Source organism: Aspergillus chevalieri, chromosome 2 (assembly GCF_016861735.1).
Source record: "Aspergillus chevalieri M1 DNA, chromosome 2, nearly complete sequence".
NCBI classification, from domain to species: Eukaryota; Fungi; Ascomycota; class Eurotiomycetes; order Eurotiales; family Aspergillaceae; genus Aspergillus; species Aspergillus chevalieri.
This window is the reverse complement of record NC_057363.1, coordinates 3,111,993-3,125,798: the sequence shown is the minus strand read 5'-3', so window position 1 is coordinate 3,125,798 and position 13,806 is coordinate 3,111,993. Positions and strand designations below refer to the sequence as shown.

Here is a 13,806-nt window from a genome sequence, read left to right as displayed (position 1 = left end):
GGTAAACATTCAGGTACTTATTGTTATGACACTGAACATTGGCTATTATTCACTTAAATGACGTGGAATAACTAGACTCAATAATAGTCGAACACTGATTCCGATCAATGGACAATGGAGATGCTCGGGTCGGAAGCACGGAGCACACGAGCAAGAGATATCGGCAATGCCTTGTACCGTAGAGTCAGGGAGATTATCTATGGAAAATCCAAAATACGATCATTATTCAATTAGAGTACAGAAGTACCTTTTATAGAGCACAAAGTACACGTCAATTTCCGGATCCTCTTCAGGGCAAATCCATACGATGAATCCACTACCAATGAAACGTGTTTTCCCCACAATATATATATCGTGCAGAGCTGTCATGAGCGCCTTGGATATCACATTGGCTGTCGCAAACAATGCCAATTTCAACGCTTTGACAGGGCGCACCTCCTGCATCGCTTAGAGAGTACTCTGAACTGCGGGATATTCTAGCCTCACTCTGCGCCTCGGCTTCATGCTCGGTTTCTTGAGTTCGGGGCGATTGAAGGTCAGCATGATCAATGCGAAGTCGCACAGAATGACCTCAATTGATGACATGACCCTTCAATATCTCTTCTAGAGTCAACTATAGCTAGGATATCTATATAAAGGTGTGCTCCGTGCTCTCCATATCCTCGACCTTGTTCACTTTATACCAGATTACATAATCTATACTGCGCCACACTCACTGCAACAGCCACAGCCACTCCAACCAATAAGCACTTGTTTCTGTTTTAATATCTGTACCAATTGGGCAAGGCCTAGGCTGCATCGAATAGCTTCACTTTTACATTCGGTGTTATCCGTCAGATATTGTCCATATATATTTTACTGAACCCGCTGGACTGCGGAGTACCTGCACACTATTCCTGGTGACATATATCTTTATTGTTATCATTATATTCGAATCGCACGTGTCAAATTCCCAGACTCCAAGAGCTCGTTCTGCAGCAAACATGTCCACAGGAATGAAATCTGTCGCATACTTCGTGAACTGGGTATGTACCAAGATGCGCTGAGCAACAGTTGACAACTCACCAACCGCTCCACTTCCAGGCAATCTACGGCCGTGCCCATAACCCCCAGGACATCCCCGCCGACAAACTAACCCATGTACTGTACGCTTTCGCCAATGTGCGCCCAGAGAGTGGCGAAGTGTAAGTTCTAGCGAGCCCCATAACACCCTCAGCCAGCCTCTTTTATATGCAGTGTAATGCACGGCCCCCAGTCCAGTCCTGACGCTAATGCAGGTACCTATCTGACACTTGGTCCGACATTGAGAAACACTACCCGGGTGACTCGTGGAACGACGTTGGCCACAATGTCTATGGCTGCGTGAAGCAGTTGTTCCTTCTCAAGCAGCAGAATCGGAAACTCAAGGTTCTGCTTTCGATTGGTGGATGGACGTACTCGAGTAATTTCGCTCAGCCAGCTAGTACTGAGCAGGGGAGGACGAGGTTTGCGGAGACGGCTACTAAATTGGTGTTGGATTTGGGGTTTGATGGTGTGTTGTTCTTCTATCTTTGTTGAGGGAGTGGTTTGCTAATGAGGGGTAGGTTTTGATGTGGATTGGGAGTATCCTCAAAGTGAGTTTGCAAAGGATTGAGACTTATTGGACAGGATGCTGATACCTGTTTAGATGACACTGAAGCGTACAACTTTGTCTTGCTCCTTCAGAAGTGTCGTGAGGTGAGTTCATTGTGCTGAAACCGTCTTTCATCCACATACTGACAATGTACAGACCCTAGACCGCGCAGCTGGCCCTAATCGCAAATTCCTTCTGACCATTGCTTGCCCGGCTGGTACGTTAACCATCGAAGTCTGCGATAACTCTTGCTAAACCATCCAGGCCCCCAAAACTTTTCCAAGCTCCGACTGCACGAAATGACCCCATTGCTCGACTTCTACAATCTAATGGCCTACGACTACGCCGGAAGCTGGGATTCCATCGCCGGCCACCAAGCCAACATCTACCCCTCCAACAGCAACCCCGCCTCAACTCCATTTTCCACCACCGCAGCCCTTTTACACTACACCGAAACCTCCGCGATCCCTCGTGACAAAATGGTCCTGGGCATGCCCCTGTACGGCCGCGCGTTTACCAACACCGACGGCCCCGGAACCCCGTTCTCAGGCGTTGGTGAGGGAAGTTGGGAAAACGGTGTTTGGGACTACAAGGCTCTTCCGCGACCCGGCGCAACCGAGGAATTAGACCAGTCGGTGGAAGCTTCGTGGTGTTATAGCCCTGCGACCCGCACGATGGTCTCGTACGATACCGTGCCGATGACACAAATGAAGGCCAACTTTGTCAGGGCGAACCTGCTTGGTGGTGGCATGTGGTGGGAGACCAGTGGTGATAAGGGAGGCAAGGCTGCGAATCCGGCGGAGGGGAGTTTGATTGGGACGTTTGTTGAGGGTGTCGGAGGGGTGAACGCCCTGGAGCAGTCGGCGAATAATCTCGATTTCCCCGAGAGTCAGTACGACAACCTTAGGTCGGGATTTCGGTGATCGGGACACAGGGACAGTTCTTCATGTAAATACGATTATGCACAGTGCACATGGCTTTACAGACTAGAATGGATACAAGACACGTCGTCTACGATTGATGAAAAAAAGGACCAGCAGATATTCATTCATTGTTATTCATAACTATCTGCCAAAGCCGGGGCGATCCTCAACCTTTCCAACCAAGTCTTTACCGGAGGGTGACGGGTGATTCGCTTATTTGGACTCGTCGAAAACGTAGGTGAGGTGGCACTTGCCACAGTACTGGCGGTTGTGCATAGCAGCCATGAAGACACCAGCACCGCACTACAATTAGTTAGCCTTTGCCTCTTTTCAAACTCATAAAGGGGAGAGCAGAAACATACCTCGGGAGCGGGGCACTCGCGGCGGAGACGCTCAATCTTGCCATCGCCATCGACCTTGTAGTACTTGAGGACGGCAAGCTTGGTCTTTCTGCGCTTGTGCTTGATCTTCTTGGGGGTGGTGTAGACCTTCTTCTTGCGCTTCTTACCACCACCACGCAGGCGCAGCACGAGGTGCAGGGTCGACTCCTTCTGGATGTTGTAGTCCGAAAGAGTGCGGCCGTCCTCCAGCTGCTTACCAGCGAAGATCAGACGCTGTTGGTCCGGGGGGATTCCCTCCTTGTCTATTATCTTGTTAGGGACTTTGCAATACGGTTTGGAATGTGTGTATTGGAGGCGTACCCTGGATCTTGGACTTGACATTGTCGATGGTGTCCGACGACTCCACCTCAAGGGTGATAGTCTTACCCGTAAGGGTCTTGACGAAGATTTGCATCTTGCAAAGGCCTGTATAAGTTAGTCGCTGTTCAATCTTTTTCTCGCTGAGGCTTCATGATTGTGCGCTGTCGTCCATTTTCTCCCCTCGTTCTCGACAAACCAACCCCGCTAAGACCAGAGAAGCCAGTGCGTTCGAACAAGTCGCAAATAGTAGACAGACTGCGTGCAATCGCTATCCTCAGGTGATCTAGCAAGAATCACTCACCTCGACAAGTTGTCTTCCTCAACCTTTGGTGCAAATCGTAAGAAAAAGAAAAAGCGGAGCTTAAGTTTGGATTGGAATCGCAAAATCGCTTGTGTGATCACGTGCGTCGCTTCTTGCCCGCGCAGCCCTGGCTCGGACCTTATATTTTTCCAATTCCGCAATTGATCATGTGACTTATCCGGACATGGCCGGACTTATCCAGATACTAGTCACGTGGCATCGCGACAAGCTTTCCACTTCTGCAGGTACCAGAGGGTCACTGGTGGTTAGTTCTATGGGTACTGCTTCCCAGTACCATCTGTCGGCATCGGGGGTTATGATCGCCTTGTCTGGATCCATCTAGGCGCTATGAATATACTCCGTACTATGCCTTGGAGGGAAAGACGCAGGACTGACTCGACAATGTCATTGTCTATCAATGTCTGTCACCAGGAACAGCGCATCGTGTCACCAAACGCGGGGAACTCGTAATTATAAACCCGAAGAGGCTGGAATATCAGTCAATATCATAATAAGCACAGACGACTGGGGATATCTGCAGATGTATTCAGAACAGATGAGAGATTATCTACGGAGATGCACGGAGTATGCACGGAGTACACACGCTGCAGTCATGACGCCATCTCTCCGGATTTTGTTCCCGGTCACTGGGTTTATGTCTCGTGTATATCTTTACTGGGCTACTGAATTTATTGATATTAAACTTTGCCCCCGGTGTCCATGGACCGCACGGTGGTGGAATCCATCGCCTCACTCTATACCAGACCACACGTGGGAAATACCGGCCGGACACATGCAAGTGCTCAAGTGCCGATTAGGTTGGTCCCCTTATCTGATAGACTGATTCTCAACCCGCGGTGAAGTATTTGAAATTTCTCGTGCTACGGGCCACTAGTTTCCGATCCCACTGTGGACGGTGGGCCCGATCTGCGACTTCTCTTACTTACTCGGTAACTATTGATTCCTCGCAATCGCAGACACCACAATGGTCCTTGTTATCTACGGTTCGTAGTTGGAGTATTAGGATCGGCATTAATCTATATATCGATCGTGCCTGGCGGACTGTGGTCGAGCCTTCTTCAGGGCTTCGGTTTAAGGGGGTAGCCTAGCGCCTAAAAGGCAGTGCTAACGAAGCCGGGCTGTCTTGAGATGGCACTAGTTGCCTTAAGGTGATACTCTAAGTACAATCAGGCTGCTTTCATTATGTATGTCAAATGCCTAGCGTAATATTTAGCCCACCAACTAGATCTTAGTGTCGCGGTTTTGCATCTTTCGAAAAAAGCAGATTTGGTGGCCCGATCTCTTTGCCACCAGACCACTCGTAATCTAAATGATTTAGGGTTTCCCGATTTGGAGAAAAACGGAGCCAAGAAAAGGAGTACCACATGTAACAAGGTTTTTTTTTTTTTTTTTTTGGGTCTATAGTTTATGGAGCCCTCGTTTTTTCCTCATTGTAGCACCATGTGCCACTAAGCAAGCATCGTCATGTTTATTAGGCGATTTCCTAATCCCAACCGATTGGTTTTATATAGCTCCTCTGCCTCCCCACAAGAATCCTTCGTTGCTGAATGATTCCTTCACGGACCCCACCACCGTGACTTGACAAGCCGTTTACCTAACTTAAGTCATTCCTTCCCATCAACCAAGAATCCATCATTCACCATGGGGTCGGAACTCGGAGTCACGCCCGATTCCAAGGCAGAGCCGCTCATCAACTCGGTCACCACCTGGTGGTCGTGCTGGGCCTGCATCTGGACAGTCATCGTTGTGAGCGGCATTGCGTTCCTTATCATCAACCGTAATGCGCCTGTCCTCCGCATCCGAGGTCTCGGTCTGTCGCTGGCTGCTATCGTTGTGCTTCATTTGTACTGGATCACCATTCAAATCGGTCTCATGCTTGGTCCTCTTATGCCCGGTGACGCTGAATTCTGGGTTATGGGTCTCTACCTGCCTCTCGGTATCGCTCTGTTCCACGCTTCCAACAGTCGCTTCCTTCATGTCGCCAAGGCTCAGAAGAAATACGCCCAGCGGGACAGCACTCTCGAATCTCCTTCCGACTCGAAGAAGGGCGGCTTAATCAACCGCTTCCGCCGTCTTGATTATTCCAAGAAGATGATCATTGTCGTTGGTGTCGGAATGCTGGTCCAGGTACGATTGTGGTTACCTTCCCTCCATTCTGTATATCTTTCTAACTATCATCAGATCTTCCTGACTACCCTGATGTGGATTATCTCCCGCAAGTGGCACAGCTCCTGGGGTGCTCCCGGCACCGCCGTTCACGGTACTCCGATGGAGCAGAAAACTGAGATGGGTCGTGGCTGGGAATGGTGGCCTACTCTGGCCTGGCAGTTCTTTTGGGCCTGGGTTGTCGCGCCCGTCATTCTCTGGAAGTCCCGCAACATCCGCGATACCCATGGTTGGAGATTTCAGACTATTGCTTGCGCCATTGGCAACCTCCACGCAACCCCGATGTGGCTTATTGCTATCTACGTCCCCGCCTTTGAGAAGGTCAACCAGTATTGGCTGCCTCCGCAATGGATCTGCATTTCCATTTATGTCGTGGAAATCTTCACCGTCTTCCTCCCCTGCTACGAGGTCATCCGTCACCGCTCCCTCCGCAAAGAAACTCTCGACACGATCGCGCAATGGGAGTTCAAGAACAAGGTCTCTGGCTCCGAAGCCAAGTCCGTCAACTCCGCTTCCATTATGGCCGAGTCCCTGATGTCCCGCAGCAACTCCGTCAAGACAACCGACTCTGGCGAGAGTATCCTGACCATGGGCGCCCTTGAGTACGTCCTCGAGCGTCACCCCACTCCCCTTCAGGAATTCTCTGCTTTGCACGATTTCTCCGGAGAAAACATCGCCTTCCTCACCAGCGTCGCGGAATGGAAGAGCTCGCTCCCCAAGACCGTCTACAGCACCACACCCCGTGGCGACAACATCAAGGAGCTGATCCGTGAACGTTTCAACCGCGCCCTCCGCATCTACGCTGAGTTCGTCAGCGTCCGCCACGCTGAGTTCCCCATCAATATCTCCTCGCAAGAACTCAAGAAACTCGAGAGCATCTTCGAGAAACCCACGCACATCATGTACGGCGAGAAGCGCGAGGTGGACGTGACCACCCCCTTCGTCGAGTCGCCTACCTCCGCCACTTTCCTGCCAGAGGGCGAGGGCGAGGGCTCTGACTCTGAGAAGACAATCCAGAGCACGCAGTCTGCGCCTATTGAGGACCGCGTGCAGTACTGGGGCGATGTCCCGGAGGACTTCGATGAGACTGTCTTCGACGATGCGGAAAAGAGTATCAAGTACCTAGTTCTTACCAACACTTGGCCCAAGTTTGTTAAGAACCAGAGGAGCTCGATCCAGTCGGCTGATACCCTGTGTTAAATCTCACACACACTCACTCACTCTCTCACACTCTCTCACACACACATTCTTTATGCTAAGTTATGTATATATAATATCCGACCTCCGTCTGTCGTGGAAGATTTTTAATTCATTTTCTGTGTAAATAATATCATACCTTGTCTATACCATATACGATACCCACGTCTTTACCACTCTATCTGTAGCCCTTGAGAATAACTATAGTTTCCATAGCCTGATGCCTCCGTCGATTTTTCGTAGTCCAGCTGACTCGTGGAATACGCGGTGTCAAGATAGTTAGTCGAATAAGGGGTCTCGGGATTCCACCGAGATGTCATGCCCAAAGACCGTGTCAATCATCAACCAAATAAATTGTTCACCGTCATCGCATGTCTGTTCTCAGAGGGCCTTATCTGGACTGAAACAGCCCCTGATTCCCAAAAACTAGCGGTATATGTTGGTCCATATCTCGGCGAACTGGTGTTCCCGAGCATATATTATGTCGACGGAACGATCCCCAGAACTGCTGTCGCAGAGTTGCTGGAACGATGGGTTCCATGAGACAAGGTTATAAACTTTTTGCCATTGAACAGGCATTGCTCTCGGGACTAGTTGGACCAACATTATGCTCGTTGCTACCATAGAAATCGACAAAGATTTAGCATGTGTTCATTGTCGGGGAAATATGAAACTGTATGCCGAGCAATCACCGAGGCTTCGGCGAGGAAATTGGCTAGTGACGCTGGTGTTTGCGTCCAGTTTCGAACAGGGATCGATACCACCATCACTGCTCTAGGAAAACTGATACGAGCGCGATCAACAAGGTAGCATGAGCGCAAATAATTCTTCTACTACTAGTTGACTTGCCTTTGATGGAAGATAGCCAGACGTGGGTCCCTGCCCGATTTGGACAGGCGGAGGGAAATGGCAGCATATAAATCTTTCTTCAACTTGTTTACGGAGTACTTTGTACCATCTCAAACTACTGATTATACATAGAGTCGAATAAATGAGGAAGAGGAATGGTCAGATGACTGGGATTTGAGTGAATTTGATAAAAGAACCCTAGACTTGCAGAGGGTCTCCACACATGACAGTCTTTTTTTTCCTCTTCGTTCCCCCGTTCTTTTTACTATTAATAATCGGTCAATCTGTGTCATCCAGAGTTTAAACCTCATATTACTTCTAACATGTCCTAAGCATTCTACACCTATTTTGCTCTGCGCTGTTGCCACAATTCGAGCAACAAGACTGAACCACTAAGTCATAAGCATCAAGAGAGAAGAAACATAGTCCTAAATGACCATAGGCTGTGCGCCAGTCTATAGCACGCACGTGGCAACACGGCAATCTCAGCACGAAGTGGTGATCCCAATTTCACGGAGCACGTCCATGAGCAGCAGACAGAAGCGAGGCGCAGGGTACTCTCATGTCCTAAAGACAGAACAACTTGGACATCAGGCGCACTTGCAATACCGAGAGCCAGAATATAGCTACATGCTACCAGGAGTACATGCTTTATTCTTACATCAACAAAGGTTGATAATCCAGTTCAGCGCCGGATTCGTGTCTTCCAGATCTACCACTCTCGTCATGCCAGTTGTAGCAAGCAGAACGGCTCCCCTACCCACGAGAGGCTTCTGGCTCTATATTCTCCTTTTCTTGTTCTCCTCGTGGCTGCTTAGGGTGATGCCATGGTCCAGGTACTAGGGAGGTAATCTCTTAATTTTTTCGAAGATCACCTAGCCGGTCACATCCACTTACGACCAGAAGTCCCCACTACCACCGATTCCAATTGCGCTCTGAGCACAGCTCCACTTAGGCCCATCGCCTAGAGACCGCCACTGCCACTGCTTCTGAGTGTGCCGGTGATAATGATGCTGAGACTTGGACTTGTCGCCTGGAGGCTGTCACTACCACCACGTCAGGCTCACATCGCACCGCTCAGGTTTTGATACCTTCATCAAACGACCGGGAATTGCAGGCTCTGAAGATTCGGTGTCCGGCAAGGAAAATGAGTGCATCATAATTGGGCATGGGTCCCGGAGCTACCCATCGGGCTACGGGTTAGCCCCAAATGGCGGCGGCTTTCGAGATATCTGTGAGCAAGAGCTACTCAAGATCATATGCTGTCCTTCAAGTGCGATGCCGAGTACTTATCTGTGGAGAGGCGGGAGTCATCTGTTGGCAGACTCTCGTGCCATGGCCAGTGCCATGCAGACGAGCGACATTGTTTTACTCACGGCATGCGACCGGAGACTGCCTGCCACTCGGATTGCAGGCCTTCTGTTACCAGTACGGCACATGGATGATTCCAACCGTTGAAAGCAAGGACAGCGATTGCGGCGAGTGCGCCAGTGGTGATACTGCTGAACAACTCGACAGAAGCCCTAAGAAGCCTCAGCTCCCAATTTGCAAAGCTATTTGCTTCGACCCTACAATTATTGGGATCCGGTGGGCCCATATAGCAGCAGTGGATAGCCAATTGGCAAGATTACGAACGCATACAGATCCGACAGCAACTCCGGCGTGCTCGCAATGCTGACAGTCTACTCAATAGATACAAAGCACGTAATAAGTTTTTGTCAGATACTCTCTGGCATACGAATGGCTTTAACGTTGTGGATCCCCAGTATGCAAATGAGGCCCTTACCGTGATTCGGACCGCCATTCAAGTTACCACCTGCCTTAATGAAGTCCAGGTTAACGACAATTGGAGCAAAGTTGTTGACAAGTCGTCGTGAAGGCTTATGAGCGTTACCAGGGGCTGGTCCTGGCGCTTGATGGGGTGGGACTGCATGCCGCAGAGATGTACAAAGAGTATCTTCGGGGGTCGTCTCTGTAAACACTGGGAATGGGGACAATTGGATAGGACGTCGGCTTGAAGTTAACAGGAGCATTCGGAAACCCCTCGTGGGACAGAACCCATATGCGGGTGCCATTATGGATAACTATCATCAACCATGTATGTAGTAAAAGTCAAGCAAAACTGTTATTGTACTGAGTAGTGTGTGTGGATAGAAGTGAAGCATTAGACCCAGAGAGCTCCGGGTATGAGATACTCTGTCAACTAACCTGTCAGATTAAATATAGGGACATAAACTACTATCTATGCAAGCTCTTGGCCGCATTTCAGGGTGGCTTTGTGACGTAGTCTGGCTCCTTTCAACCGTTACAAGAAATGTCTGGAGATACCGTAACATTTCGAACCTGCGGGTGCAATAATCTTTGCACCCTCACAGAAGCCAATCCAGGGCATGAATATCTTCAAATTATTTGACATTGTCCCCTTCGTACGCAACCATACTGCGAATCTCGGGCAGGGAGTATATATTCAATCTTGATACAAGGAGGATCGAAACGAGCTCCTTGCAGAGCAACTACTGTATCAGAGTAGGGCTCAACGGAAGTTATTGAAGAATATAACCTCCGAAGATACATACATGGGTAGACCCGTGCATACAGCGTGGCCCCCGTACATGGTACCTTTCACTAGTTGTATGCCGGTAGAGTTTCCCCGATCCGACAGACGTGTTAAAGCCCACTTTGCTCCATAGTACACTTGTACATGAGCGGAGCCATTATACCGCTATTATCGGGGAGCAAAAACCGAGGCAAACTGAAAAGGAATTGACGAAACAAAAGTTGACTCGTATGATAAAAAGGAAATAAATGCCAATACAGGGCGGTTTCGCGTTTCCCTGACGTCGCCGCGGAAAGGGCGTTGCTAGGCCAACGCCGGCATTGTTGATCGTAGATCGGGATCGGTGTTGGACCTGGATTCAATAATTCTCTTTTCCCTGGTTCCCACCCAGTATTCTCTCCTCTTCTTTCTGGTTCATATAAACAAGTCTGGTTCCTGGGGAAAGGTCTCCATACTAGTACCAAGGATCTTTGCTTCCTCACCGAACCACTCTTTGATCATCACGAGATACCAATCACTTGCACACCGACTGATTTGAGAGATTAGAGACTAGAGACTCTTTTTTCCTCCTTCTTTTCCCCGAGCGCGTCATCTTGAAAGGACACAGACTGACACTGTTACAGGGACCTGTTCAATTGCCCCCCGGGTTGGCCGCAGCCGTACCGCATCGCTGCAAGAGGTCCGTCTACCCTGCATTGTTACCGAATGCAATACCAGATACTGACAGTGCTTTCTCTTCTTCCTTGTACAGGTCTAAGCAACACGGATCTGTTCGAAATCGCCGGTTAATCGCGCGTACCGCGTCTATTCAGCAACCATGCTGTCCAATTCACATGGAGGTCACCTACAAGAACGGCAACGACAACACCGCCGACAGATCTCGACCCCTACAGCCCTCGAGGCCGCGAAAGTTTCCAGTCTCCCTGCACCGGCATTGCAACGGCTCAATGCTCATCGACGAGGTCAAAGCCTCGACACACGGGCCTTCCATATGCAACAACGAGCACAGGCCATGCAGGATGGGAAATTTTCTTTTACTAACCAAGGAACAGTACAGCAACAACCACAACAACCTCACAATGTCTTGCGCGAGGTCCAACAACAAGGATTGGCTCGACAGAGACATCAGATGTATACTCCTAATTCGACATCCGTGCCGCTGATGCCCGACTGCCACACGTTCAGCCAAGGGGACCTGCATATGCTTGCGAACCAGGACAATAACGAGAGCCACCAAAGCGCGTGGATAGAAGCGCAGCTGAATCTGAACTTCAATTTGATGCAGCAGCACCAACAGCTGTTGCGAAGCCAGACCTTGCCCGGCAACAACGCTCAAATGGCCGCCTGGGATATATACCCGCAGAATATGCTCGCGACCCAAGCCAATGTGGCTCCTCAGGACATGCGATGCTTGTCCGCTCAGTCGGATACCGTCCCCAATTCGCAACGTCCGCTTACACCAGCACATGAAAACAACAACACCCGTAAGAGAGATCGAACCCGTGATCTTCCGAGTTCGAAGCTATGGCTAATCCAGGAATTAGATTACTTGCCAATCACCCCAGCAACGACACCGTTCAAGAAGTCAATGGGTGTTGTCCCATACAACACGGAGGTGCAGTCATCACCCACCAAGGAGCAGAGTCTGTCTGTTCCCGAGGCTGTCAAAGCGTCGTACATGCAACGTGCTAGATCCCTTCAAGGAGTGACGGAGGCAAATTCCTCGCAGACGTTTGACCTCCCATCCCCCCCCAACACAGCAACATTTGAAGTCGACAGCTTTGATACATTTAACGGTCAGCAGCAGGATTCCAGATCGGAGAAATCCGAGTCGCAGAGTTCGTCGCGAGGTAACCATGTTCCGTCGTTGTCTGCATCGTCGTCTTTTTACTCGTCACCAGAAATTGCACCCATGCCGTCGTCTCCTGCAGGTGAAAATGAGAGGCCACGGAAGGTTCCCATTTACCCTGCTACACCAAGCCACAAGAGGATGTCGAGTACCGCTACAACCGCGAGCTCGACTCCGTCGAAGCCAAAGCTCTCCCCGAGAGTCGCGTCTATTGACAACCTGAACCTTGACGAGAGGGTCCACGCATCCATCAACCAAACCGGAGTCACCATCGATGAGATCGCTTCTTACATCTCTGGTCCGGATCCCGAGGATGGCAAATGGGTCTGCCTCCATCCAGGCTGTGAAAGACGGTTTGGCAGGAAGGAGAACATCAAGTCCCATGTCCAAACCCACTTGGGTGACCGCCAGTTCAAATGCGATCATTGCAACAAGTGCTTCGTCCGTGGCCACGATCTGAAACGCCATGCCAAGATTCACACTGGAGACAAGCCCTACGAATGCCTCTGCGGAAACGTGTTCGCCCGTCATGACGCCCTGACTCGTCACCGTCAACGTGGGATGTGCATCGGAGGATACAAGGGCATTGTGCGCAAGAACACAAAGCGCGGCCGTCCCAAGAAGCACCGCCCCGAAATGGAGGAACGCCAGGACAAGGCATCCCGCACTCGCGTGCGTGTCGCTGAGAAGACATCCTCCTCGAGTTCTGTCTCGGGATCGTCAGACTTTTCCCGCAGTACACCACCTTCGGAGGTCTTTGAGAACATGAGCCTTCGTGGCTCCAGCCCCATCAACATTGGGCCCATGTTCCACACGCCTAACTACTCCGCGTTGCCACCAGAAGCTTTTACCTTCACTCCTCCCGCATCCCCCGGTTGCAGCACTGGCAACAAACCTTCGCCTCACTGCCACCCTCGTTCTCTCACGCCTTGCACAGAGGACGAGATGTTGCCTTCGAAGCAGCCAATGCAGAATATCGATAAGGGGCCTAGTCTGCCATTCATCGCGGAAGCGGAATCATGTCCCTACCCCGATGTCAGCAACTCGTCAAACGACAACAACCTTTCTTCGCCTCACACCGCACCTACCCTGGCTGATTCCACTCACGAGTCGGACCTGGATATCTTCATCAACCAGGACGCGACAACAAATGGCTTTGACAGTAACTTCCCGCCTCTTACTGACTCCTCCATTGCCGCTTTCCCAGACTATGTCAACACTGCCCCTCTTGACGGACCAGACATGGATATCTTTCGTGGCAAGACGTTGACGACTGGTCCTTCAATGGATGATGAGTTCTTCTCCTTCCAGTTCCAGGTTAATGCGCAGCCCTCGGAGTACTTCATGGCATAAGGCATAAATGGAACGACGCACGACTATAACGAACGAGACGAACGACAAGCATTTGAGACGACTAAACAAAAAGCAATTAGAATGGCATATTTGATGACGACACGAAACGACGCTGTTCATGGACCAATGTGAGCATCTTCTGAATGACTTTGAATTCGACGAGAGGAAACTTGCATGGGGACCTGCTTATGTATCATCTTCCTTCAACCACGACATTTTCTTACGACTTCGATTCTTGTGAATGTGATGGAAACACCAAAGAGAAAAATAACAAAGA

At 50.1% G+C, this 13,806-nt stretch overlaps 4 protein-coding genes across 4 annotated transcripts; 3 read left to right on the top strand and 1 right to left on the bottom strand.

Annotated features, from left to right (window-relative positions):
- Nucleotides 1–983: 983 nt before the first annotated feature.
- ACHE_21099A (glycoside hydrolase family 18 protein) lies at nt 984–2,535 on the top strand (the record flags this gene model as incomplete). Its single annotated transcript, XM_043285475.1, has 7 exons — nt 984–1,025; nt 1,084–1,184; nt 1,278–1,531; nt 1,584–1,613; nt 1,667–1,716; nt 1,769–1,829; nt 1,877–2,535. The coding sequence occupies 7 exons, from the start codon at nt 984–986 to the stop codon at nt 2,533–2,535; spliced, it is 1,197 nt and encodes a 398-aa protein (XP_043134163.1).
- A 213-nt stretch (nt 2,536–2,748) lies between these two features.
- Nucleotides 2,749–3,330, bottom strand: UBI::CRP6 (ubiquitin-ribosomal 40S subunit protein eS31 fusion protein; the record flags this gene model as incomplete). The annotated part of the gene is made up of 3 exons (XM_043285473.1): nt 2,749–2,838; nt 2,898–3,178; nt 3,237–3,330. The coding sequence occupies 3 exons, from the start codon at nt 3,328–3,330 to the stop codon at nt 2,749–2,751; spliced, it is 465 nt and encodes a 154-aa protein (XP_043134162.1).
- A 1,869-nt stretch (nt 3,331–5,199) lies between these two features.
- ACHE_21097A (uncharacterized protein) lies at nt 5,200–6,924 on the top strand (the record flags this gene model as incomplete). Its single annotated transcript, XM_043285472.1, has 2 exons — nt 5,200–5,685; nt 5,740–6,924. The coding sequence occupies 2 exons, from the start codon at nt 5,200–5,202 to the stop codon at nt 6,922–6,924; spliced, it is 1,671 nt and encodes a 556-aa protein (XP_043134161.1).
- A 4,220-nt stretch (nt 6,925–11,144) lies between these two features.
- ace2 (putative C2H2 transcription factor (Swi5)) lies at nt 11,145–13,529 on the top strand (the record flags this gene model as incomplete). The annotated part of the gene is made up of 1 exon (XM_043285471.1): nt 11,145–13,529. One exon carries the CDS (start codon nt 11,145–11,147, stop codon nt 13,527–13,529), a length of 2,385 nt encoding a protein of 794 aa, XP_043134160.1.
- Nucleotides 13,530–13,806: the final 277 nt, after the last annotated feature.